Below are 27,762 nucleotides of genomic sequence, written 5' to 3' on the forward strand. Positions count from 1 at the left end.
TGCTTTTAAGATGGGTAAAGTGACGTTGCTCATTTAAAATGTGATAATGCCTGGTCAAGACTGGTCAGACCTTTTAGGAGGTCTCCTAGAAAGAGGCTCAATGATTGTCTGTTCTCTCTTCAAAAATTAAATGGATTCCTCCCTGTGGTTAAACTCAGTGTTTCAGGGAAAGGATTCCCTATAAATTTCCATTTCTTGATTAAGTCTTTATAAGTATATTTTTAACTAATGGGGCTTTGCACTCTCTGCAGAGGGAGTGAGGTGCATTTGCAATCGGCTTTCGCTCACCACTAAGATGGATGCAGAGCATCCGGAACTCAGGAGTTACGCTCAGAGCCAAGGTTGGTGGACAGGAGAGGGCGAGTTCAATTTTTCCGAAGTCTTTTCTCCAGTTGAGGATCATCTAGACTGCGGTGCTGGCAAAGACAGCTTAGAAAAACAAGAAGGTGAGTTAGTCTCTCCCTCACGATTCTCCTTCTCATAACCCTTTCTCTTGCAGCTGTTTCTGAGAACTTGTCTGAGCTTAGAAGGGTGAACAAAGAGGAATACAGAATAGCCCTTGTATGTAAAGACCAGCTTGTGCTAAAAGTCCCTGATGTGCAGGCAAGAAAACAACTTGTATTTATTTTTACATGGTGCTTCCTCATCCCTGGAGGTTTCCTGCTCCTACCCATGTTGTTCTCCTTTAATCTCTGATGTCATCGTGTTGCCTTTTGTAGTACTTATTGCAGCCATCCTCTTACATCACTAGTTATATATTTGACTCATCTTTCCCTGCTGCACTAGCCTGCTGGGTCTTAAGGGCAGAGGTGTTGTCTCTTACTCATCTAAGGGCCCCCTGTATAGTTTTTTGTTCCATGGACACTTGATGAGTTGAATTGTTGCCACTCCATCTGCCAACTAGTTACTAACTTTATTTATTTATTTATTTATTTATTGAGACAGGGTGTCACTCTGTTGCCTAAGCTCAAGTGTGTTGGCACAATCTCGACTCACTGCAGCCTCCACCTCCTGAACTCACATGATCCTCCCTCAGCTGCACCCCTGCTGCCATCCCAGTAGCTGGGACTACAAGCATGTGCCACCATTTCTGGCTAATTTTTTTTTTTTTTGTAGAGACAGGGTCTCACGTTGTTGCCCAGGCTGGTCTGACACTCCTGGGCTCCAGGGATTTGCCCGCCTTGGCCTCCCAAAGTGCTGAGATTACAGGCCTAAGCCACCACACCCAGCCCCTAGTTATTAACTTAATCAGAATCCATATTTAGGTATATGTATGGTGACTAGATAGCTTCTTTCTTTTGTGTCTATACGGAAATCCTTCCAAAAAACCCGCAACAGTCATTCTATATTTGTTGGTGATGCATGTATTTTATAAGCCAAAGTTCTGGATCATTTAGAACAGGGGTCAGCAAACTATGACCTGTTGGCAGCTGCCTGTTTTGAAAATAAAATTTTATTGGACTGTAGCCACACCCATTTATTTATATATTGTTTGGGGCGGCTTTCTCACTATAATGGCAGAGTTGAGCAGGTGCAACAGGAAAGTTTCAAAGGAAATTGTGTGGCCCATAAACCTGAAATATTTACTGTCAGGCCAGGTGCATGCTTGTAATCACAGTACTTTGGGAGGCTGAGGCAGAGGATCACTTGAGGTTAGGAGTTCAGTTTAAGACCAACCTGGGTAACTCAGCAAGACCTCATCTCTCCAAAGAAATGAACAAAATTAGCCAGACATGATGATGCGTGTCTATAGTTCCAGCTCCTCAGGGGGCTGCGGTAGGAAGATTTTTTAAGCCAAGGGGTTCAAGGCTGCAGCGGGCTGTGATTGCACCACCTCACTCCAGTCTGGGTGACAGAGTAAGACCCTGTCTCTTTAAAAAAAAAAAAACAAAAAGGAAGGAAAATGTTTCCTGGCTCTTAATCTAGAACACTTTAGGACTTTTGCTATAGTACTTATGTAATATATTCTGGGTAGGAAGGTAAGAAAATATTCACTTTTAAATGGGAGCTTTAAAAAAATCAAAATTGTTTTAATTAAAAAAATCTAGCTGGATGAAAGATATTAAATAATGTTGCCAAAACATCAGCTGTAAATCTGATAAAGCCTTTAGGTCTGGCTACTAATTTACAGGAAATACAGAGGATAGAGGAACAAATACGCTATTTAATATAATAATTGCCAAGACCAGCTCGGTTGGGGAGAGCCTAACCCAATGGCGCCAGAAGAATTAAAGACACACACACACAGAAATATAGAAATGTGGAGTGGGAAATCAGGGGTCTCACAGCCTTCAGAGCTTTGAACAGAGATTTACCCATGAATTTATTGACAGCAAGCCAGTGATAAGCATTGTTTCTATAGATTATAGATAAACTAAAAGTATTAGATTAACTAAAAGTATTCCTTACGGGAAACAAAAGGGATGGGCCGAAATAAAGGGATGGGTCCGGCTAGTTATCTGCAGCAGGAGCATGTCCTTAAGGCACAGATCGCTCATGCTATTGCTTGTGGTTTAAGAATGCCTTTAAGCGGTTTTCCGCCCAGGGTGGCCCAGGTGTTCCTTGCCCTGATTCCCGTAAACCCACAACCTTACAGCGTGGGCGCCATGGCCATCACGAACATGTCACAGTGCTACAGAGATTTTGTTTATGGCCAGTTTTGGGGCCAGTTTATGGCTAGATTTCAGGGGGCCTGTTCCCAACAAATAATGCCATGAGGATGCCATCTGCAAAGCTTACACTGTGCGCAGCTACAGGAGAGATGACTCTGACAACTAAGATGCAAGCTGAGTGGGTGCAGTGGTGGCTCATGCCTGAGTGGGTGCAGTGGTGGCTCCAAGCACTTTGGGAGGCCCATGGAGGGTGGATCACTTGAGGCCAGGAGTTCAAGAGCAGCCTGGCCAACATAGTGAAACCTCATCTCTACCAAAAAAATACAAAAATTAGCCAGGCGTGGTGGTGCATGCCTATAGTCCCAGCTACTGGGGAGGCTGAGGTGGGCGAATCACTTGAACCTGGGAGGTGGAGGTTACGGTGAGCCGAGATTGCACCATTGCACTCCAGCTGGGGGGACAGAGCCAGACTCCGTCTCAAAAAAAAAAAGATGCAAGGGGAAAAAACAAGAGGCAGACGTTTCCAATTCTGATTGATTCCAATTCAAATCAATAGGCTCATTTATAAGACAATGAGGAAATCTGAACACTGGACAGTTGAAGCAATCAAGGATTTGTTGTTAATATTTCTAGGTATGACATGTAAGTAGAGATTTATAAAGAGGATGTGAATGTGCCAACAAACCTTCTCTCCATGTGATGCTTCAATTCCATCATGGTGAACACAGACTGAAATAGTGTTTTAACAAATTATAACCCAGGGGAAGTTGTAGAAATGGGATCTCATGTAATCAAGGATTTGTTTATCTGTTTATCTGTGGTCACAGCCAACAGTCCTAATGGCTCTGAATATTCTAAATGCCTCTCTGTGCATATATTTCCCACTGCAGAGAGGACATTCTCCAAATAGAGTATTGACTCTGACCAGCAAGAGTTTATGGGAGCGAGCTTGGTGGACTGTGCGTAATAGATTGTGCATACTTTCTTGTGGATGTCTATTGAGTTATTGTACTGATTGAGGTACAGCTAAATGCTGTAACAAAGACACCCCACATTAACGTGGCTTAAAGAAAATAGTAGGTTATTTCTCTCCCATTTTACAGTTCAGGTATATATGACCAGTCCATGGCTGGTTACTGTGACTCAACACAGGAATTCCATTCGTGGTCCACTTGTTTGCATCTCCTAGTTGGCAGGAAGGGAGAAAATACAAACAAAAGGCAAACATACCTTGTTTTTAGGTGTGATGAGGAATTGCACACATTGTTTCTGCTTGCCTCCTATTGATCAACATTTATCACACGGCCACATATAGTCACAAGGGAAGTGGGGAAATAGACTCTGTAGTTTGGTAATTACAGTCCCAGATATAATTTCAGAGTTTTTATTACTAAAAAGAGAACAGAGTGAATGGATTTTAGTTAGTGGCCCGCCACAGTTTTGTGTTGTATCTACTCTTTCCATTTGTCTGTCTTTCGTGTTTTTGCAGAAAGCATCACAGTGCAGACTATGATGAACACCTTACGGGACAAAGCCAGTGGAGTGTGCATAGACTCCGAGTCTTTCCTCACCACAGCCAGTGGAGTGTCTGTCCTGCCGCAGAATAGAAGCGCTCCGTGCATTCACTACTTCACTGGGACCCCCGATCCTTCCAGGTTTGTCCGAGGCCTGGTCACGTAGGGAGAACATGAGTGCTTCCCTTGAAAGCTCATTCAGCAAGTACGTAGTAAGTGCCTGACCATGTCCTCCCCTTGGATAACAAAGTCACATTTTTCAGTCAGCCTCATTGTGGGCAGTGTAGCACCAAGGGCTTTGATTAAGTGAATTCCTTGGTTTTAGTCACATAGTATTTATGACAGTCAAGGAATCTAGTAGTTCTTTTAAATTTATTAGGTTGGTGCAAAAGTAATTGTGGTCCTTACCATTACTTTTGCACCAACCTAATATCAAATATTTACTGAGTATATATCATGGGCCAAGCATTGTGTGGTACATGAGGGATACAGAAATGAACAAAACACAGCGAGACAGAGAGATGTGGGAATGCTCATGATTTATCAGAACAACCAGTTCCTGTGAGTTAGAGAATAAAACAGTTCAGAGGCAATACAGATGGAAGTAACTTCACGTGTACTGGCCCCTCTTTAAGACATTGTGGTTTAGGGGGTTGCTTTCTGCCCTTGTGCTTCAACAAAAAGGCAGCATTACACAGGGATAAAGAACGCAGCCTCTAGAATGGCCTGCCAGGATTTTGAATCCGACCTCTGCCCCATAGTAGCTGAATAAGTTATTTCACCTCTCTAAGCTTCAGTTTCTGTATTTGTACAATGGGGATAATACCAGCTCCTACCTTTACATGCTTGTTGGGAGGATTAAATGAGATAATCCAAGTCAATACATAGTAGATTTTACGATTATTTATGAAGACGATCTCTGATCTCCTAGGCAGACAGCAGCGCCTCTCCCCAGGAACATTCTGTCATGTATATCAGGAATCACGTCGTCAGTAGCTTAGAACCAGCTGTCCAGTGGTTTCTAGATCTGTTCATTGCTAGAATCACTTGGAGGAGTTTTCAAAAAATACAGGTTCCTTGACTGAAACCTATTGTATGAGAATCTTTGAGGTGGACCTAGGAATCTGTCAGGTAAGTCTGGATCCTCAGCCTGGAAGGCTCTAGAAGGCTGCCTATTCCAGTAGGTTCTCTGGTGTTTTTTTGGGTGTTCCATTGGCTGATCATCATTATCACTGTCTGAAAGTCAGCTTGTTAAACCTTTGAATCTGCTTCCAGGGTATTTGCTGGTATTACATTTCATTCATTTTGCAGCTGAAAATATTTATTCTCCTTTTACTGTTTCAGGAATATAAGACAATGATTGCATCTTGCTAGGGACTGATTCTTAGATGCCTCAGGGGAAAAGTGAAGCGCCTCTTGTGACTCTTTGGCCTCATTTTTAAACTACTGCCAATGTCAATAGATCTTTCTAACCAGACCTGACTGGGGAACTCAGTATTAGCTGTTCTTAGTTTTTCATTCACTCGTTCATTCAACAAACGCTAAGCACCTACTGTGTACCAAATATTATGTTTGTTGTATACCATGGATGAAGTGTGTACAAGGAAAATGGTGGCACAAATGAGATGATGAAGGGGAAAGCTTCACAGAGGACAGAGCTCTTGAGCACTGGGCGTTGTGGGAAGAGTAGGGGTTCGTTAGGTAGAAAGCAGGAACAGCAGTCTGGGTGGAGAGGACGGCACGTGCAAAGGCAGAGAGGCATGAAACCACATGACCACGGGCTAGAGCCGTGCATCCTCCCAGAGATGGTGCTGGTCACTAGGTGCCCATTGCTCCTCTACCCCCAGCCCCTCTGTGAAACAAACCCAGCACCCTCCCGTGGCACCCCTGTCAGCCTTTATCAGTGAGCCTCAACTGCTCGACGCTGCTCCTGGCAGCCTCTCAGGAGGCTTCTCCTGTGTGAGTCCAGTTGCTATTCCCTTGATTTTGTCTCCCAGTTCTGAATCCTTGGGCTCCATGGCTGTACCTTCTACCCACTTTTTGGCCCAGCGGATTTGGGGCTCCGTCTTCCCCTTGTGTCTGGGTCTCCCTCCTCCTGAACTGTGACCTAGTTTGCTCCCCTAATGCTAGTGGCTCAGTAGCCCCTTGTGAGGACCCTGCTGGGTGACAAGGGTACATACCGACATTTGGAGTTCTATTTTCAGGTGTCTGGAATGCTCTGCGAAAGTGTTTGGGCATGGCTTTTTAGGGAACAGGAGCCTTTCAAAGAGTGGGTTGAGCTGAACCAACTCCTGTTGTTCCTGATGTCTCAGATACCAGCTCTAACTGTGCTCAGGAGACAGGGCCTTGTGAGCCCAGGATACCGATACAAAGGAACTCCACTTCCTAGGCTGAAGGACACAGCCTAATCCAGTTGTAAAAATGGCTGGGCAATAGCCTTCTGATAGTTAAAATGAAAAATTTTAAGTGCTTTTAAAAGAAAATTATTCATGGTTAAATTAATTTCAAAGACCTTGTGTTATAGAAGATTAAGACCTTTCTGGAAGACATTCATTATTATCTTCCATGGTAAAAGAGCTGCATTTCCCACCGTGACTGTAGAACTGTCATACGTTGTTATTCTTTCTATTCAACATTTCAGTGTTTCTCTGTAATTGAGCATGCTCGACTTATTGTATTTTGTCAGCAAGAAACATAATTACCTTTTCTTAGATTTTTAGGCAAGAAAATTAGGGAGATTTTGGCTTCTGTTAATGCTAAAAATGTTAGAAATCACTTCATAGTAGCGGACTTGGAAAAGAACCACACTTTAGTCTTTACCCTTCCCAGTTAATGTTAAAACCAAAAAACATGATCTTCCTGTAGTCTGCCTGCCTGGACACTTCTCTGTCCTTTTCTCACTGTATTAATTATAGAGCTTTTCCTTGAAATGATTTGCGCTCACATCCTCTTTTACCCTCCCCTCCCTCCCTCCTTCCCTCCCTCCTAATATGTGCTAGGTACTATGTAAGGTTGAGAGGTGGAAGGAGATGCTGAAGGCAGAGTTTGAATGCTTGAGGGAGATGCAGAAGTTCTTCACTTAATAATATTGAGAAGGCAAATTCCATCACATCAACACTGTGCGGAGTCAGTGTGTGCCACAGTCATTCAAAGAGTGACACCGATTGGCTTTAGTGTACTGGTTCTGACCTTTGGAAACCATTTCCTAGGAAGCCAGCACTTGTTAAAGCTTCTTTGATGTGAAGAATTGGAGGGGGGAGGAGTAGAGAAGTACCTTAGCATTGTGAGACAATGTAAATTCGGAGTCTTACAGTGTGCTGGAACCACGGAGAGCTGATTGTGAAGAGAGCCTCTCTTCCCAACTCCACATGTGGTGATGTCATTGGCCCCTTGAAATGGGCCACAGTGGGGGTGTTTACACTACAGAAATTGGCAAATGCCATGAATCTGAGCTAATTTTTTCAGAGATGTAGTTGTTAGACCAGTAAACCACTGAGAGGCCCCCACATGCAGGAAAATACACAAATGAATACTCAAGATACAGGCCAGGTGTGGCCGCTCACGCCTGTAATCCCAGCACTTTGGGAGGCCAAGGTGGGTGGATCGCTTGAGGTCAGGAATTCCAGACCAGCCTGGCCAACATGGTGAAACCCTGTCTCTACTAAAAAAAAATACAAAAATTAGCCAGGCGTGGTGGCGCGCGCCTGTAATTCCAGCTACTCTGGAGGCTGAGGCAGGACAATCACTTGAACCTGGGAGGCAAATGGTGCAGTGAGCTGAGATTGAGCCACTGCACTCCAGCCTGGGTGACAAAGTGAGACTCTGTCTCTAAAATAAAATAAAATAAATATTCAAGATACAGGATGGGTAAACCAGAAGGCGGGGAGAACGTAGAAGTTCTAAGAAAATAGCGTGTCTGAGCCACTTTAACTAGTGGCAGGGTGCTGGAGAGATGCCAGGACATTCCCCTCCACCCCACCTCCTTACTTATGTGTGCGTTTTCTTTGTTTCTTCCTCTTCTCCTCTCAGTGTACTCATCTTTTTTTCTCTTTTTTGAGATGGAGTCTCACTCTGTTACCTAGGCTGGAGTGCAGTGGCGCGATCTTGGCTCACTGCAACCTCCGCCTCCTGGGTTCAAACAATTCTCCTGCTTCAGCCTCCTGAGTAGCTGGGACTATAGGCACCCACTACCACACCCGGCTAATTTTTTATTTTTAGTAGAGATGGGGTTTCACCATGTTGGCCAGGCTGGTCTCGAAGTCCTAACCTCAGGTGATCCACCTGCCTCTGCCTCCCCAAGTGCTGGGCCACTGTACTAATCTTGAGAAGTTAAATTGAGAAGTTAAAATGGCCAAGACATTACCATCTAGATAATTCAAATGTCAGAAACAGCTTTTTGTTACTGGAGCAAACATTATGAGCCTTGGTCAGCATGACTCATGCAGCCTTTGGAGCCACGTGGGGCACAGCCTGCACGGATAGACACAGAGCCGAAGGCCCTAGGCTACGTGGTGCCTACCCCTCCAATTCCATTCTGAATTCTTCCAACACCAGTTGTCTCCTCTCTCTGTCCTACACGTTTGACTTTTCAAAACTTCCCAGAGCCTCTGAATCCAGCCCACTATCCTTAAGGCTGTTCAGTGCTTCAAAAGTACTGGTTCTCTTTCCCTTTAAAATGGAAACTCCCTTCATGGATTAGTTCTGCTTTCAGCCAGGTGTGACTTTAAACTTTTTTTTTTTTTGGTTTATTTTAATTTTTGTGGGCACATAGAAAGTGTGTATGTTTATGGGACCCAGGTGTGACTTTGACTCTATGATTAAAGTCGCTCACAGTGAAGCTGGAATAAACATAGATGAACCACTCTGAGGGGCACCTGCGTTTTTGTGAGAAACTTGGTATTGCAGGTTTATTTGAGATTGGTTCAAATGTGGGCAGCTTCCTCTAAACAGGGGTTTATGTGTTGTTCTTTCTGTGCTAACTCTGCTTGGTAGATTTGCCAGGAACTCCAGGTCACAGGATCAGCCTGGTTTGTTGTTTAGAGAATTTCTGCATCTTCAGTAAGAGCAGAGCCATGTTTGAGGACAACACTGTTGGCTAGCCACTGATATTAAATTATAAATTCTAAAGCACAAGAAGCATTTTATTTTTCTGCAGTAGTGCAAGGTGTATGGAAAAACTAACAGAAGAATATAAGAGTGAGAGGTAGTGGGGAAAACTGACCTTGCATTTAGATCTGAATTTACTTCTAGATCTGCCACTTAGTAGGAATGTGATTTTGGACAAAGCACTTAGCTTCTGTGAGCCTCAGTCATCTCATATGTATAATGGGACAGAAATGTTTGCCCTTCTTTGTTCACTGCTGTATCCCTAGTACCTAGAACAGCATCTGGTACTCCGCCAGGACTCAACACATATTTGCTGAATGAATGAATGAATGAATAAGAGTACCATGAGAATTGAATGCAGATGCTTTGAGAATTATGCTGTGCTATAAAATGTTAGAGATTTTCATGATAATGTTGCTGTTCTTCCAAAATGAGAAAACAAATGATTGGAAAATAGTTTTTTTGCATTGGCATGCTGCCTCCCTCACAAGGCTTTAGAGGGAAAAAGGGACAGATGAGGGAACGATGTGTCCAGTGGAGTATGTTTCTTGGCTGTGCCTCACATTGTCACTCAAGGCTAAAATTCTGCAGATCTCTGCAGCGGAGCTTACATGGCCACTCTGCGCATCATGTCATGGGACTGTGTGCCTCAGCCCTTAGATTCGTCTTCGTGAGAGCTGAAGGCTGAAGGGAGGCTTCCTTTAGTGTTGCTCGTGGTCTCATTAGTTTAACTGCCCCTCACAAGGTCCCTTTAAAGTAGCTCAGCCAGCTCTGAACCTCCTCATGAACTGGCTGCTGGGCTGCGCCTCGCCATTGGAAGCACTTTGTCCTTTGGGCCCATCAGCTTGTATTCCTGTCACACCACACCACAGAAGGCTGAGTGACTGGGGCAAATTCCCAACCCAGGGTTTGGTGACTTTTCCGAAGGTCGGTCTGAGAGTCAGCCCTGAGGACAGAGGCGCAATCAGCCTTCTGGAGCCTTTTCAGTTGTGTTCCGCATCCAAGCCGTCCACGGGACACTCAGGGGCATCCCATGCATGTGATGCAGTGGGCCCCATCCTGGTCAGGTGGGCTGGACACGGTTGGGTGTGTCTGCTAATTGTATGTGGTGGAGACAGTGGGTGTATCTGTTAATGGGCTTTTATTAATTCAAGTAGCATTTAAGAAGCTACCATCTGTGGCTCACCTGTGGGAAAATGTCAGAGTATCTCCTTATCTATTTGGAATTCTAAGTGTGATTTTCTGTAAAGATTGGCAAGAAATCAAAACATTTGGGAACCACTGAGTTACCCCCGTTCCCCTTTTCTGGGTACATAGACACAAATGATGAAACCTGAATTATAGATAATTTCCACATCCTGGTTTAAACAAATATTAATATTGCAATTATTATCATCTATAATTTTTGTTAATATTTTATGTAGTTATTTTTTAGATATCCTTATTTATTAGTTATATAATTTATTCAATCTCAAGCTTTTAACCACCTCAATACACTTAGGCTTTATATTTTTTATTAGTTGAATATATTAAACTTTGAAAAAAATCTTTGGAGAGCTTTGGCTGCTTTAGAATATTTTGGGAACCTCCTCATATTTATTATGTATTCTTTTTAAACTAAAATGGCTAGATAAGAGGGACAAACTTATGGTATCTCTTCTCTTAGAAAAGCCACCAGACACCCTCATTGTTTAACCTCTCCATTCCAGTTAGCTTGGGGTGGGTTTTAAAGTTACATCACATAGGGCATTCTGAGTTTTTACTATGCGTTTATCCTCTGTTGGATACAGAAGACCATGACTGTGGTTAGCATGAGCTTACTGAAGCTGGCATCACCAGTTTACAAGCTTCATGACAGAAATAGAAATAAACTAGTTGTAGAAGTTGGGAGGGACTGTTGAGATCACTGTAGTCAGACGAGAGCCAGAGAGGGAAAACCATGGGCCTACGGTGGGTCAGAGGCAGAGCAGGGACTCACACCCCCGTTCCAAGTCCCAGCCCAGTTACCTGCCCTGCTTTGCGGGAGGTAGCTCCGCCCAGCGGTGCTGCCAGGCTGTCCCCTTCCCTTACTTCTTGGCATGGCTTTCCCAAGGAGTTCTGTGTCAGAAGAGACCTGAGATGCGCAGTAAGGGAAGCACTGAGGTTTTAGGGGTGAAATGGCAGGTTTCCTGATGAAGATACCGCTCCCATTGGGTTTGGAGTGGGCTTTGGAGTGGCATGGGGATTGAATGAAGTAGCATTGCCTGGTGCCTGCTCAGTGGGCTCCGCTGGAGGGTGTGGTCGCAGTTCCCTTGGCTGCCAGGTGTTGAGCCTGCACCAGTCCCACTGTGAAGCCTACCAGCCCAGGTGGGAGTCTTGGCTCTGCCCAGTTCTGCCCAGCGCGGGGCCCTGGAGCTGAGAAGATGAGAACCGAGCTGACTGGGCTGCTGGGCGGGAGCCGCGGGCCTGTCCACCACTGAAGGGTCTCTGTGCCAGCTAAGGAGGCTGATGCTGCTGATGTGACGTGCACTGACTTCCCAGGAAACCCCTAGTGCTGTCTGGTCCTGAAGGGTAGGATGCCTGCCTGTTGTGAGGCAGTCCTGCTGTCAGAGCCCAGAGGTAGCCTGGAGGCAGCTGGTTGTGGATGACTAGGCGTGCTCTCTCCTGGCCCTCCTCCTCCCCACTGCTCCATTGCCCTCTTTCAGTGAGCGCTCCATCTGCAGCCCTTTTGCAGAATCAACTGACTCACCAATTAGAGAATTCAATTTCATGTAGTCAAAATTGGTTTAAACAGTTTTATGTTTTGCAATAATTCCTTTTTCATATTCAACAGCCATTCATTCAACACTCAGTGGAGGGGTAGAGCAATCATTTATTTTCAAGGGCTGTAGGAAGTGGAAGTGTGTGTTCCTTCTGTGCAAGGGTAGTTCCCCTGTGTCTTTAGGGGGGACTTCTTTTGATGATGGCTGGGGAGGGAAGGTTCTTGGCAGGGCTTGACTTTGAGCAGGTGGGTGCAGCCTGGCATGCCTTGTGCTTCCCAGTGGATCGGAGGATGGGCCCAGTCTCCAATTATATTTACGTCACCTATAGAGAACAACAGAGTACTTGACACTAGTCCTCAACTAGTGCCACTCAGTTCACCAGCTTGGGGTACGAAGGTCTTACTGCTTTTAATACTGAAATTAAATTAGTCTGGGCCCCAATTTTGCATATTGTGATCAGTGTCTTTCTTTTCTCACTTGAGACTCCTGTCCCATGGCAACATCAGGAAGCTAACCTAAGAGAGTACATCTCATTACTGTTGTGTTTTTAGTAGTGCTCTTCAGACTTGGATATGTCATGAATCCACAGGGATCTTGTTAAAAATGCAGATTCTGATTCAGCAGGACAGGGTGGGGCCTGAGGTTCTGTAGCCAATACTGTTGCTGCAAGTCCAAGAACAAAATTGGGTAGCAAGGGTTACTGGCTCCCAGTCCCTTTTCAGGTCATGGCATACCTGAATATAGTTTTGTTTGTTTTGTTTGTTTTTGAGACAGAGTCTCGCTCAGTCACCCAGGCTGGAGTGCAATGGCATGATCTCGGCTCACTGTAGCCTCTGCCTCCCAGGTTCCAGCGATTCTCCCATCTCAACCTCCTGAGTAGCTGGGATTACAAGAGCACTCCACCACATCTGGCTAATTTTTTAAAAATTTTTAATAGAAACGGGGTTTTACCATGTTGGCCAGGCTGGTCTCGAACTCCTGACCTCAAGTGATCTGCCTTCCCCAGCCTCCCAAAACGCTGGGATTACAGGTGTGAGCTACCACACCTGGCCCGTACCTGAAAATATTAATACCTGTGTGGCACACTGGCAAGGCTGCCCTGGCTTCCTCGAGCCCCAGATGCCCCAGAGCTGAGGGAATCAACATCTTAGCTCACCTCTAGCCCACTTGAGGTACCCGGGATGAGCCACAGTGCACCTGTTGAGAGGAGAAAAAAATGTCCAAATCTGACAAATCTAGCCTGTGCATATGGGGCACGTATGGGGAGTTCCTTCTCTCCTGCTGTTATTGCAGGTGCTGCCGCATGGTACAGCTGAAAACAGGCAATCCTTGGGACCCAGAGGTGCCCATGCCTGCCGGGAGCAGCCCTGTCATCCAGCAGTGTTTCCTCTGGGTGTAGGGAGGGTGGGATAAGTCTGTCTCCCCGGTGTTACAGTCAGCTGTATTGGCCCCTCACCCGGTTGGCCTGGGATCCCAGGCCACAGCTGTTTATATGCGTGGCTCTCGTGTGTGTGTGTGTGTGTGTGTGGTGATGTGTCCTAGACTTGCACAAGTACACACACATGCAGGCATGCGCACAGCCATTTTCCTGAAGATAACATCCATCCTGCCTGAGAACTGAATTGAAGAGAGCCGGAGGGCATTAGCTACCTGCTGTGCCCTGTGCTAGCTCTCTCACACAACCGGACTTCTGTGTGGTGCGCACCCTCCAAGGCCTCCTCTGTCATCTTTCTTACTCTGTGCCCTCCTTGGGTCTATCAGAGATAGTCCATAGATTTTTCAGTAAGGTAGAACCTCAGAAGAAACTAAAAACAAATCCAAACCAAAAGACCCTTCCTTTCTTGGAGGCTCCTTCTCAGACCACAGTTTAAAAAAAAAAAAAAAAAAAGGCAAACCTCTTGCTCAGCTAGATGGCTTCTTGCACCGTTTCTCAGAACACTGTTTGCCTCACTTTTTATTGCTAAAAGAGTCCTCTCAAATGGTTCAGAACAAAGGAAGTCTGTTTTGATGTCTCTTTACTGTAAGTAGAGGAATTTGCAGCTTGTAAATGACTGCTAGTTTTACTAAAATAGCGACTAAAACATGCAGTTATGTCTCTCCTGGCACCCACCCACCCACTCATCACCCACACCCACCACCCACCACCCACCCACCCATCACCCACACCCACCACCCACCACCCACCCAGCCATCACCCACACCCACCACCCACCACCCACCCACCCATCACCCACACCCACCACCCACCACCCACCCACCCATCACCCACACCCACCACCCACCACCTCCCACCCACCCATCACCCACACCCACCACCCACCACCTCCCACCCACCCATCACCCACACCCACCACCCACCACCCACCCACTCATCACCCACACCCACCACCCACCACCCACCCACTCATCACCCACACCCACCACCCACCACCCACCCATCACCCACACCCACCACCCACCACCCACCCACCCATCACCCACACCCACCACCCACCACCCACCCAGCCATCACCCACACCCACCACCCACCACCTCCCACCCATCACCCACACCCACTACCCACCACCTCCCACAAGTTGGCTTGGGCAATGTTTGCTGAATAAAAGGATAGTCTCTGGGTGTTCCTGGGCCCCAACCTCTTCCTGGCTGAAGTGTCTCTCCTTCCTCTCCAGATCCATATTCAAGCCTTTCATCTTTGTGGATGACGTAAAACTTGTCCCCAAGACACAGTCTCCCTGTTTTGGGGATGACGACCCTGCCAAAAAGGAGCCTCGGTTCCAGGAGAAGCCAGACCGCCGGCATGAGCTGTACAAAGCCCACGAGTGGGCACGTGCCATCCTCGAAAGTGATCAGGTGAGCTTGCATGAGGGCCACGGAGGCGGAGGCGGGCGGGCCAGGTCAGCGAGGAAGGAGGCAGGGAAGCAGATGACAAGCGAGACCCCCCCCCCCCACCCATCCAGTGTGGCCAGACTCCTCCCAGAGGCCAGGTTCCTGGGGCCTTTCCTAGAAAGCTGGTGTTCATTTTCCTGCCCAGCCTCTTGAAACCAAATAAGACAAAGCTTCTCCTTCTCATGTTATTCTGGAACTCAGCAGGCTGAGTATCTTACCTACATTTACTGTTTACATAGGAATAATAGGAATATGCAGTACAGTAGGGATAACTGTTACATACTGTGTAAAATTATTTATGTACTTTCAGGGGTAAAAAGTTGTATTTGCTGGCAACATTTTATTTAAAGATACAATGATATGTTGTTTCAAAAAAGTTCTGGAGATGGCTGGTGGTGCTGGTCGTACAACATTGTGAATGAGTTTAATGCACTGAACTGTATGTTTTAAAGTTTTTAAATGGTAAATTTTATGTTATAATACATATGTTTTACCATAGTACAAACATAGTTTTAGAAAATATTCTCGTATTCCTAGGGTTTTGGTTTTTTGGGGGTTTTTTTTGTATTTTTAGTAGGGACAGGGTTTCACCATGTTGGCCAGGCTGGTCTTGAACTCCTGAGGTCAAGCGATCCGCCTGCTTCTGCCTCCCAAAGTGCTGGGATTACAAGCATGAGCCTCTACGCCCGGCCTCATATTCCTAGTTTTAAAAAAGAAGTAGTAATCCTTCAAAGTGCAGCTCTCCCCAGTCCCATACCTTTGGTTAATAAAGTGATAAGTCATCAATTCAAACAAGAAAACCCCCCACAGCACGTTCCACAGCACCCAGTGTGTCCACAGCAGCCACCCCGATGGACTTGATATAAAATTCAAGCCTGTATTTTGCTGAAGAGAGGAAGAAGGAATGTGTTTGTTAGACACTCATCAGTTTTCCCCAACTATTTATGTAACCGCTTTTAATAGGTAGGTCCAAATTGGCCTGAAGGGCCAGAAAGGAGGACCTTTTGTATAAATTGGTGCTGTGGATGGGGTGAGCCTCTTGCATTTGACATGGTGGACTATAGAAAAAGGGTATCAAGAGGGAAACCCAAGCAGTCCATCCAGGTGAATGCAGACAGCATCTCTGAGAAGGGCTGTCTCACTTTTCTGAGAGCTTGGCCTGCTCTTCCACAGAAGAGACCATTAAACACGTAAAGGTCGCCCAGGTATTTTACATCTCTTCTCCCCACCAGCCTGCAAAGCCTGGCAGAAGATGGCAAGCATGCATGCTGCCACTGCATTCAACTGCGCTTTCTCCAGGGCTGTCCACAGTAGCTCCTGACGGTGCTTATGTTCTTGGTGGATGGCCGTAAGTCCCACGTAGATGAAAACTGTCGCTGTGTGGTGGATATTTGGTTAATTAGAATGAAGAGGTAGAAAGGACTGTGTGTTCAAAGAGATGAGACTGCTGAGGCTGGTGGGTTTTGAAATTTAGAAACGACTCTCAGGTGGAGTCACGGGACGCTGCATGGCGCAGTGGTGGGCGGGTGGTGAGAGCAGCTTCTCAGTTCTGGGACTCGTGGGGCAAATGGAAGCTTTCACTATCATTTGCCGTAAATGAGTGAGTCCCATGGAAGAAGTGAACTCACCATCTCAGAAAAAGAGTGAACAGGGGAGAGACATGGCACCTGTTTATTCATTGATCCATGTTTTTTTTCATTCGATGAACATTTTTTGAGAGTGCCCTCCCAGTCACTGGAGGATGGAAATGAGCCCGGTTCCCATCCAAGGGGCCACAGCTGCAGAGGCAAGCCAGCACAAGGTGGGAGACAGCGTCCATGGCAGGGGGAATGGTGTGGCACTGTGCAGGGAAGAGGAAAGGCTTTGCAAGGAGACTGAAGATGGGTGCACGTCGACCAAGCGCTGAGGAAGGGGACGGCCCTCCAGAGGGCAGGGCCACCTGTGCAGGGGCGAGACAGCATCAGAGGCCAGAGGGCTGCAGTGAATTCAGTCCAGCTGAGGAGTAGGGAGATGCAGGGGAAGCATTCCCTCAGTGTCACTCTGGGATCTGAGCTTTGTCCTAAAGGCAGCAGGAAGCTGTGCAAGTGTTCTAAGTCAGGCAGTGACATAACCACACTGGCATTCTAGAACAATCCCTGCGGCAGTCGTGTGAGAAACGGAGTGTGAGGAGGACAGGACCTTGAGCAGGAAGCCAGCTGGCCCCCTAGAGGCTTTCAGTGTCTGCTGCAATGCCCCCCGCTGTTTTGCTGACACCTAAAGCCGTCGTGTCCTTCCTCAGGAGCAAGGTCGCAAGCTGAGGAGCACCATGCTGGAGCTGGAGAAGCAAGGCCTGGAAGCCATGGAAGAAATCCTGACCAGCTCCGGGCCCCTGGACCCTGCAGAAGTGGGGGACCTTTTCTATGACTGTGTTGACACAGAGATTAAGTTCTTTAAGTGAAGTAAGCGCTCCCTTTCCCCTTCTTATTTAAGACTTCCCACCTTACTAAATTACCAGCAAAACAAACCACTCTCCTGTTTGAGTAAAATGAGAAAGTTAAGATGTGGCCTCCTTTTCCGAAGCCAGATCAAACTGTTACCTTGTGTTCCGCCTTGAATCTCACAGTGTCCCCTTCTGCAATGTAGGTCTCCTTCCCGTGCAGTGTAACATGTATCCCGTTGCCTGTTGTTCGGTTGTGTGACTAATTGTGGATTTTAAGCTGCTATTATTGTATTTCAGTGGCAATGGACACATTAGCCTTTTACAAGAGGACTAGAGTTCATCAAGCCTTGAAAGGCAGGCTCCACAGTGCCGAGTTGGCGGGAAAAGCAAATTCTTTTGAAGTCTTAGTCTTTCCCTCAGTAGCGATTTCTTTCAGGTTAACAAGAGGCATTTGTGCACACACACAAGGCTCTCGTGTGTGTTGTCCAAGGGAACCTCCCTGCCTCCTGTGAGTGCATGCCTTTGGTGCACAGTGTCTCCACAGGTGTCTTCCGGGGGACAGGACCAGTGGGAAGGAAGAAAGGGACCCCTCTCCAGTCCTGGCTCCTTCCTACATCCTGGGCTTCTGAAGAAGCTGTCTTCCCATTTTCCGTGCACTGTGCTTACGTGTGGTGGACTGCAGAGCTGCTTCCACGTACAGGACAGCTGATCATTTATTAGCTGGAACCTATTCACTTCTGAGATTCAGAGGTAGCCATGCTGGTGGCCTTCTGAATCCCTGCATGGATGTCCCAGGAGGCAGCTCTCCCTACACAGCAGCACAGCCACCGCAGGATTCCTTGTGTAGAAATGATTCCCAGTCTAGTTACCAACAGCTAGTCTAGGAGTGATTGAATGGCCTTATGGCACAGTTCCACCCACAGAGCGGTGAATCTCTCTGCTCACGAGGGAAAGAAAAGGAGGGACTCTTGACTATTTAGATTCTAGTTAAATAGCTGGAATCCTAGCAGTCACTACATTATCTCAGCAGAGAGACTTTAATTAAACTGATTTGTTTCCAATGTCGGGTTCACTTAAAGGATTTGACTTACCACCAGAGCATAGAAAAGCATGCAAGGAAGACCAGATGGGCTTAGCACTGGGAAGACAGAGGGCAAGGAGGTGACAGATGGATATAGAAGCATTTCTCTGTAGGATACCAGTTCAGGCCCCACCCTTCCTGCCAAGTGCATTACATCCCACAAATCCAAATACAAAGCAGCTGACTTCCCTGGATCTTCCCCCGACTCCTCACACCTCACATGTCCCAGGAGCTGCCTTCATTCAGGCGGGTAGCTGCACTGGGCGCGGGGTGGTGGTGGGGAGCTTACCGCCACCTATTCAAGCTCTCAGCCACTCCTGAAATGGGCAGAGATGATGAACAGAAGTGTACATAAATACAGCAGCTAGTGGGAGAGCACCAGTGGGGCCTAATCCTGCCGCCTCATTCTTGGCAGGAATCTGCAAATGGAAACATTGTGAGTATCAGCAATCTGGGAAGTGACAGGGTTAATAACTCCTTCCCAGAAGCTGTATCATGAGATTTTGAGGGGACCCAGCCCCGTTACATGGATGTGAACAGTGAGGCTCAGAGGTTTCATCAGAACACATTCTTTTTTTCTACCACCTCTCCAAGAGCATGAGTATAGGAGTGCCATGAGCTTTTTGCTCAGCAGTTTTGTAAACTCTGTATGTAAAATCATTAACCACACATTGTGGGCGATGGGAAGATGATTTCAGCTGACAGAGTTAACGGCAACCAATAATGGTGGCCTGTAGCTGCTAAGAGCTTCACGCAGGTTTGGCCTGGGCTTTCACTGTTGGTGAATTTAGACTGTCCTTTTAGGTGGGGTGGCTATTCTAAAAGTGTCTTTCTATCACTGTTAAGGGGGGGGAAGTGAGGTTCAAGGGTGACGTAGGTACCTCTCCCCTCCCAAGTCCATGTTCCAAGTGGCTGTGTAAAGCAAGATGATGCAGAAAGCCACTCTAAATTTCACTGCGTGATTTCACCTTCGCCTACTATGAAATGTCTCATCAGTTTCATATGTCTGAGATAACCAAGGTGATTCAGAATTTGACCGAAAGAAGTCTAGTGAGAATTAATTACATAGAAGCCTCGTTTCATTTCTATGGGCCAAAGGCCATGGATAACCCTACCCGCTTTGTGTCATTACCCATTGGGAAACACAATGGCTACTTCTGTTAGGGGAATGGACCTTGGTCAAGCTTCTTAAAGAAGGCAGCCCTAATTGAGGGCTGTCTTGGCTAATGCTAATACTCTACACCACAATTGTGATGTCCTAGTCCTACCACTAGAGGGCATGGCACAGCCTGGCAAAAGTAAAAAGGGGCGTGGCAGCTCCCATCGGGTCTGGAAGGGGTCTCTAAGTGCGGTGGACAGTTGTGCATTGGAATGGGTGGAGAAAGAGAAGAAGAGAGCAGAGAATCTGCTGATGTGGCTGCGCTTACTTTTAGGGATTTTATGTACTTATAGTAACAACTGGAAATAGGTTGTTGGGTTTCGAGCAGGCTGTTATGGTGAGGAATGTTCATTTTTAAATGTTCCCAACAGATTTTGCTTCGGAAAAATGCTTGTTACATGAATAATTTGTTGACCAGGGATTGTTTTTCTGAAGGCAGTATGGGGGACATGAATATTCAAGATGAAATGCAAAAATTATGTTCAAGGGTCACAGTGTATAAGTAGCTTCCTAGGAGACCCTTTGTGTATCTTTTCAGACTGGGGTGGGGGCTGAGCATGCTTGTGCAGAAAGAAGCCATGTCCAGAAAGGACAGAATCTCTCCCCCACTCCCTTGCCCTATAACCAAACATAAGCTAGCTAGTCTTGTCTAATAGATGGGATTGACTATAGGTGAAAATAGCCCTCATATTCAAGGACAGAAGCTCTGGCAGGAGTAAATTAGCAAAGCAGAAATAGTACCCTTTTATTCTTGGAGGTGCTTTGAAACTTTAGGTAGAATAAAGATATAATCGAAATTATGGAGATTCCTTGGTGCCCAATAACATAAGACCCGGTGTTATTAGAACGAGTCTTTCTTATAAACTAACAGAGCAGGTATTTGCCCATTAGATCTTAGCTGTGGGGATCCTTACTACTGGGTGAATCATTAGGTATAAAAAGTAATCATCAACCAGGCAAATTACTTTGCTTCCTAGCTGATGTCATCCCACATTGGTACAGGTGTTATACAGCTCTGGCTGGTTCTGCAGGGAAGCCGGGTGGGACCAGTGTGTCTGTCATGAAACCACTAACTGCATTGCTGACTGAAGAGCCCTCTGTCGTTTATTGAGGAAGGTCTTCAGTTGAGCTCTCAGCCTTAGGAAGGAAGCACGTGGAGGAGGGAGGGAGGAGGCGCCCTCGCTGGGCATGCTCCGTGGAGGGCCAGGAGTGGCAGGTCATGTGCATGTGCTGTTGCAGCACAAGCTTATGCTTCCCGTAGCCGTGGCTTTTCATTCTGCACAGTCCCAGGTCCCAGGTCCCAGCTCCCCTCTTATGGTTTCTGTCATAATGTGCTTTATCTGATTGACTCCAAACATGCCCAAATGTCACCTGCAGATTTCTCGTGGGAACCAATATGTACATGTTTGCAATTATGTTGTGAGAATTTAAATGTGTTAGACGGAAAATGCTATTGGCAGGGAATAATAAAAAAAAAAAAGAAAAAAGAAAAAATCATTCTGTTTCCTGCAGTAGGAACTGCCCATGTAGTCTTAACAGTCTTTTGTACAAATATCTACAAAGCAGATAATATCCCTATCCAGTGCTTGCCCTTGGAATTGTCTCTAAATGCATCAAGCATACAATAAAAAAAAACTGAAATTAACATCCAGTGGAGTGGCCTCTTCTGTTTTGTGTCTCATAAATAAATGTGGGCCTCAGTCACAACATAGAAGATGTATGAGAAGAGATATATTTTTCTGGCTGGAATATTCAGTAAACAGTCAGTTCAGCAGTTTCTTGCATTATGGAATGTTCTGTGGGTAAATTCAGTCTTTAAATATAAAACCACAACAAAGTATCACCTCACACCCATCAGGATAGCTACTATCAAAAACAACAACAACAACAACAACAACAACAAAACACAACCAGAAAATAACAAATGTGGGTGAGGATGTGGAGAAATTGGAACCCTTATGCACTGTTGGTGGGAATGTAAAACAGTGCATCCATCGTGGGAAACAGTATGGAGTTGCTCAAAAAACTAAAAATAGAACTACCCTGTAATCGGGCAATCCCACTTCTGGGTATACACAACAGAGCTGAAAGTAGGGTCTGGAAGAGAGGATTGCACACCTATGTTCATAGTAGCACTATTCACAGTGCGAAAATCTGGAAGCAACTCAAGTATCCACAGATGGAAGAATGGAGAAACAAAATGTGTTATATCCATACAATGGAATATTATTCATCCTTTAAAAAAATGGAAGCAGATTCTGACATGCTACAACATGGATGAACCTTAAGGATGTTATGCTCTGTGAAATCAACCAGTCATGAATATTATATGGTTTCATTTCGATGAGGTACCTAGAGCAGTCAAAATCATAGGGACAGAAATTAGAAGGGTGGTTGCTCGGGCTGGTGTGGGGGAGAAATTGGGAGTTACTGTTTAATGAGTATAGTGTTTCAGAAAGTTTCGCAAGATGAGTTATGGAGAGGGATGGTGGTGACGGTTGTACAACAATATGAATGTACACAACACGAATAAATTAAACACTAAACATGGTAAGGATGGTAGACTTTATGTGTATTTTACCATAGTTACTAGAATGGAAGTCTAGATCATCAGAGTGGCTGGTACTCTCTGTACCAGGCATCTTGATTCCAAGGCGTTAGCAATGCCACAACAGGAGAGGATGCCACTTAGGGAAAAAGCCAGCTCTCTCCACTCCTGTGACCCAGAAATGCCAGCTTGCTTTCCATGACTCTCTCTCCACTGTGACAGGCAAAACGCAACTGACTGTCTTGCTCGTGAAGATAGGACTTAGTCACCTGTAGTGAGTGACCTGTTTCAAGGTCAGGGTAGATGACTGCTCTGTTTACATGACAAGGCACTGCTAATTCTGAAATTTTATTCCCAGTTCTCTTTTCATAAACATTGTACCCTCCTGCACAGCTCTGGGTGACAGAGCCTGTATTCTTTTGCCGGGGCTGCCGTCACAAAGTACCACAAACTGGGCAGCATAACCAGGAGAAATTTCCTGGTTCCCAGTTCTGGAGCGCAGACGTCCCAGGAATAAGGCGTCTGCAGGGTTGGTTCCTTTTGAGGGCCGTGAGAGAGAATGTGTTTCATGTCTCTTGCCACCTTCTGGTGGCTTGCTGGCAATCTTCAGCATTTTGGGGCCCATAGAAGCAGCATCCTGATTATCTCTGCCTTCATCTTCATGTGGCGTTCTCCCTGTGTCTATGTCTGTGTCCAATTTCTTCATTTTATAAGGACACCAGTCATATTGCATCAGGGGCCCACGCTGATCCAGTATGACCTCATCTTAACTAACGGAATCTGCAGTGGGCCTATTTCTAAATAAGGTCACATTCTGAGGTACTGGGGCTTAGGACTTCAACATATTGATTTTGTGGGGACACAATTCAACCCATAACAGAATGGGTGGATGGAGGATGCTGAAGCCTCCCGGGGCACCGTCTGAGAATTTGGAACTTGCTTCTGGAGTCCACAGCCCTTCCCATTAACTTGCTCCCTCTCTAGGAACCATGTCTCCCACACTTAACTCCATAAAAGGCGCTTATACTTCTAGCTACTTCACCACTGCCACACTCAATGTGACTTTGAAGTTCATCATCCACTTTGTAGATTGTCTTCGGCCCTTACTTTTTCTTCCCCACTTAGACCGGCCCTTTTGGCCACGAAAGAGCTAATCTGTACCTCCACCAATAAGAGCAATAAAACGGCCCCTTAACTAATTCTGATGCAAAGTGTGTAGTAACCAGCTTTGAAATTAGTTTCTAGATGAGATTTATTTCAGGAACATCTATGAATTTTAATGACTGCTCTCTCATTGTTATCCAGCAGCAGAGTTAGTGAAGTGTGGTCTGAGCAGCTCAGCAAATACTGAATGGAGTGCCTGGGATGCAGCCAGCAGAGCCCTGTTTGTGCCCAAGCACGGAATCAGCAAACTGACTGCTCCCCGGGGTGCAGGGTGTGCAGTCACTGGCTCCGTTGTGATCCAAGGGCTGGGCTTGCCCATGTGTATTACATCATTGAATCTTCACCAGTATACACTCGGATACATATTTATGTTCCCTTTTGACAAAAGAGGAAGCTGAGGCACAGACTGTAAGAGGCAACATGTAAGAGGCAAAACGGAGATTCATATCCTGGTTTGCCCTCCAAGCACTATCTCTGAGATAGCTTGCCTAGCAGATAAATCTCACCTCCCCTGAACCCTGTTCCCAAAGGTCCACCTTAAAATGCTATGGGGGGATTCAAGACAATTCTGTTCCTACAGGAGGCTTTTTTGAGGGGTTTGCTGAGGTGGGAGTGGGGCTAAGTGCACCTAGGGTGAAGGTTGTTCTATTTCAACACAATTTAGCAGAATTTATAAGCAATACTCCGCCCATTCTATGTTAATCAAACTGAATATAGTGTTACCTACTTTTTAAAAAATGCACCTGAGAAATTTTTTTTTTCTTGCTTGGTTTTTCCAAATACCAGTTAGGCTAGTTAGCTCAAGAAAGAAAGGCAGGCCCTGTTATCTAACACAGTATGTTACAGCAGGCACTATATCCATATAAATATCTATTTTTTTCCTGTCATCCTTAGAACTTCAACTTCTCCTGGTCCTTAAAAATGTCTGGTTTAGATTAATATTGGTGAACACTGATGGGCTTTAACAAGGAAACGACTGGAAGCATTTCCACTTACTAAAGTTTATTAAGTACAAAGAAATTAATCTGCAGAAGGAGACATCAATAAAAATAAAATACAGGTGCAACATTGGAGGAGTCACAGACTGCAGTGTCAGTGAGAATATATGACAATGGCGGGGACTGTGTGACTCAGATGTCTCTAAGTATGAGTTTACAGTCAAGGGGTTAAACCTTTACACCGCCAAAGGAACTCAGTGCACCAGCATGAGCTCCAAGGGTTGTGAATTCAGTGATAGGTCTCAAGGGGAGATGGGATGCCACATTCCTGAGATTTCTCCCTAATTGCCATTTTTGGTTTCTGTTCCTTCCTCCCCTCTGTCCTTTTTTTTTTTTTTTTTTTGAATTAGGGTCTCGCTCTGTTGCCCAGGCTGGAGTGCAGTAGCACCATCTCAGCTCACTGCAACCTCCGCCTCCAGGGTTCAAGTGATTCTTGTGCCTGAGCCTCCCAAATTGCTGGGATTACAGGTGTGAGCCACCACGCCCAGCTAATTTTTTGTATTTGAGTAGAGACAGGGTTTCACCATGTTGGCCAGGCTGGCCTTGAACTCCTGACCTCAAGTAATCCACCCACCTCGGCCTCCCAAAGTGCTGGGATTACATGCATGAGCCGCTGCTCCCGGCCCCCTCTGTCCTTAAATAGTGTTATTTTAATTTCCATCCCAGCCACAGGGGACACGAATGCCTAAACACCTCATTAGGGCAGGCAGTCTACTCTGAAGGTGGAATTGCCTTTGTTTAGGGTCTTCTTAATCGGGATCATTAAAACTTTTATAATTATTTTATACAACTGTGAGGGCGGTGGAGTGGACAATGTTATAATAATACATTCTGGCTTTTTGGAAATCTTCCAGAACCAATAAAACAAATTAGTTATGCCCAGAGCTGATGACCTGCAAAAACTTCTTTTCTATTGATTTAGCTGTTACAGTTTTGGCTTGATTCATTCCCCCAGAGACGGGAATTTGACCCTGGCTCACTTGCTTCCATCTGGAATGAGAAAGCACAGCACTGCGGCAGGACACCACCCGGGTCTTTACTCCAGACAACAGTGAGGCAGGTGCAGTCATGTTTGCCCACACCCTCCTGACCAGCTGCCTTTCTGGATGGCTTGGTCTGGACACGATATCCTTCGGGGGTGAATGTGTGTGTGGGGTGTTGCAAAGCAAATTTCTTTTTCACTGGCTTCCCTCCCCTCCCTGCCTGATTTCCTTTAAAGGGCAGCTATTTTGAGCACAGCCCAGGGATCAGTCTGTTTCCTTCTATTTTTTCTCCTTCCTCTGTCACAGTCTTCCCCAACCAAGGATGGGGAACATCAGGGATCAGGCAGCAAGCAAAAACACACTTCCCCTCCCTGCAGGATCAAGAAGAGGGAGTGAAGAGCAGGCCCAGCCCGGCCTGCCCTTTTCTATATTCAGAGTGGCTGAGCTTGCACACATCTCCCCACGGACAGGTGCTCACCACAAGGGGATGAATGTGGAGTTGTCAGGCAGGGTTCTCCTTTAGCTCAGAAGGGAGCTAGGTTTTGCCCGATGGGTGGCTCCAAGGGTCCTAAGAAGGGGGCGGTGAGGCACCAGGTATTTGTGGCAGGTATTTCACACGATGTTTCATTCTACACTTTTTCATGTCATATTTTCCATGAAGTCCACACTTGAAGCCAGGGCAGAAGGGGAGACCCCTGAGATACAATGGGTAGTTTAGCATAATGATGAGTTGTGTATGTTTTTAATCTGCAGGGAAGAAATAGCAAAATCTCGTAAAGCTGGCTACCGGGATGGGACTGGGAACTTGGAGGGAACAGAAGGAAAGTGACGGAGACTTGGGCACTAGGGACACTGTAAACAGTATGAGCACTGGCTACTTGGAGGATTATTCAGTTACAAAAGGGGCCCTGTGGTCGGCATCTGAGGGGCCAAGCCCACTCTTGCCTTTACTTTGTGATATATTTACATTAAGCAGAAAAAAAAAAAAATCCCTGTACTGCAAAATGAAAGCGAGACATGGCATCTCGTTCCCTGGAGGCTGCGCGGCACTGTCTGGGTGTGGGGAACACACTATTTCCTCTGAGCTGCGTCATTGATAAGGCATTGTTTGGTTTGATTTTGCAGTTAGTGTGATGAGAATATAAAATCATGCCAATAAGAAGCCGTTGTGGATATTTATAACTTTGGGGCTACCTGCAAACGAAGGACTCTCTACAAACGGTTCAGAATCTAGGAAGGGCCAGCCTGCAAGCGTATTCACAGTCATGGAGTGGGCACTAGGTGGAGGGACAGGGCTCTATCTGAGCTGACAGACAAATGCCAAGATGCAGTGTAAAAAACGGAAAAATGAGGGGTGTTTTAAAAAATATTACTGAAATAAAAGTCCATTAAAATACTGCTTTAAAGCCCGTGCAAACCACATATTTACAATAAATAAATTCTCAATTCCAAGCCTGTATGCCAACTGAATTACAGCTTGAGCATGGAGTGGGCGGGGTCTGACATGTTCTGCAACCTGGAACCCCAGGACCTTGGCTTCATCTGTCTTCTCACCGAAGAGTCTTCAGAGATAACTGTGGAAACATACAGAACATTACCAGGTGGAGTTAGAAGACTCTTGCACATGAAAGCCCTCCTCCTCCACCTCCCCCAAACAGGCTGGGCACCGCAGCTTCTCATTCATGCAAGGCTGTCAAGTTTGGGGAGATGCTTATGCAAAGAGCTGCTTTTTACCCAAGGGGCTGTGGGTGGAAATGTGATGAAATGGGATATGTAGTTGATGGTATGTGAGGACCTAATACTGTCTTATAAGCATTTATAGAACCGATCATCAGCAATTCACTTGACAGAAAGCTCAGGGAAATAAAAAAACGTGCTGAAGATCCCAAGTCAAGGCAGTGGAAAAGCAAGAAACAGATTTAGGCATTCAGACTTCCAGCCCAGGGCTCCCACCCATGCACTGACCACTCTATCCATGCAAAAGAGCAGTCCCTGGGGTATTGTTTGCAATGTCTAGAACCCAGTGATTTCTCTGGGTGATTGTTTTGTGTCTCACTGCAATGAAAATGAATTAAGATGGTATCCAGTGAGATATAAGGATCTTTTTGACTGTGGAACGCCCAAAGGAGACATTACAATCCACCTTGACTAGACTGGCAGGCGGAGATCAAAACCACCAGACTCAGGTGATCTGGGTGCACGCCTGCCATGAAGCTGGGAACCAGATCCTGCACAATGTCTGACACATTGGTAGTGAGGAGGATTCTTGTCCCTGGAGATTCTAACATGCCAGGAAAAGCAGTGAGGCCTTATGGAAGAAGCACTGGACAAGAGGTCAGAAGGTCTGGGCATTGTGACATGGGCAAGTTCAAATTTCTAGAGCAGTTTTCTATAAAAATGGCATTAAAGGTATCTCTCCAGCTTGCATCACAGGGTTATTTAAAGGACTAGATGATATAACTTATGCAAGCTAACTGAAAAATGTAAAGAGCCATACAAATATGAAGGAACATGATTATGATTATTACTATATTTTCCTGATGACGGG

At 45.9% G+C, this 27,762-nt stretch overlaps 2 protein-coding genes across 7 annotated transcripts in view; one reads left to right on the forward strand and one right to left on the reverse strand.

The window, feature by feature from the left end:
• Positions 1–21,015, forward strand: part of SCRN1 (secernin 1) — a 72,221-nt gene extending 51,206 nt beyond the window's left edge. For all 4 annotated transcript variants that reach the window (XM_045388964.3, XM_074035299.1, XM_005549892.5 and 1 more), the window contains 4 exons: positions 252–446; positions 4,102–4,267; positions 14,646–14,826; positions 17,141–21,015. In XM_045388964.3, coding sequence (XP_045244899.1) covers positions 252–446; positions 4,102–4,267; positions 14,646–14,826; positions 17,141–17,299 — 701 coding nt within the window. In that variant the 3' untranslated portion in view covers positions 17,300–21,015. The remainder of the gene's footprint in view (positions 1–251; positions 447–4,101; positions 4,268–14,645; positions 14,827–17,140) is intronic.
• A 3,203-nt stretch (positions 21,016–24,218) lies between these two features.
• WIPF3 (WAS/WASL interacting protein family member 3) overlaps positions 24,219–27,762 on the reverse strand; it is a 109,501-nt gene continuing 105,957 nt past the window's right edge. For all 3 annotated transcript variants that reach the window (XM_045388959.3, XM_045388957.3, XM_074035298.1), the window contains exon 9: positions 24,219–26,788. In XM_045388959.3, coding sequence (XP_045244894.2) covers positions 26,765–26,788 — 24 coding nt within the window. In that variant the 3' untranslated portion in view covers positions 24,219–26,764. The remainder of the gene's footprint in view (positions 26,789–27,762) is intronic.

Source organism: Macaca fascicularis, chromosome 3 (genome assembly GCF_037993035.2).
Source record: "Macaca fascicularis isolate 582-1 chromosome 3, T2T-MFA8v1.1".
NCBI lineage: Eukaryota > Metazoa > Chordata > Mammalia > Primates > Cercopithecidae > Macaca > Macaca fascicularis.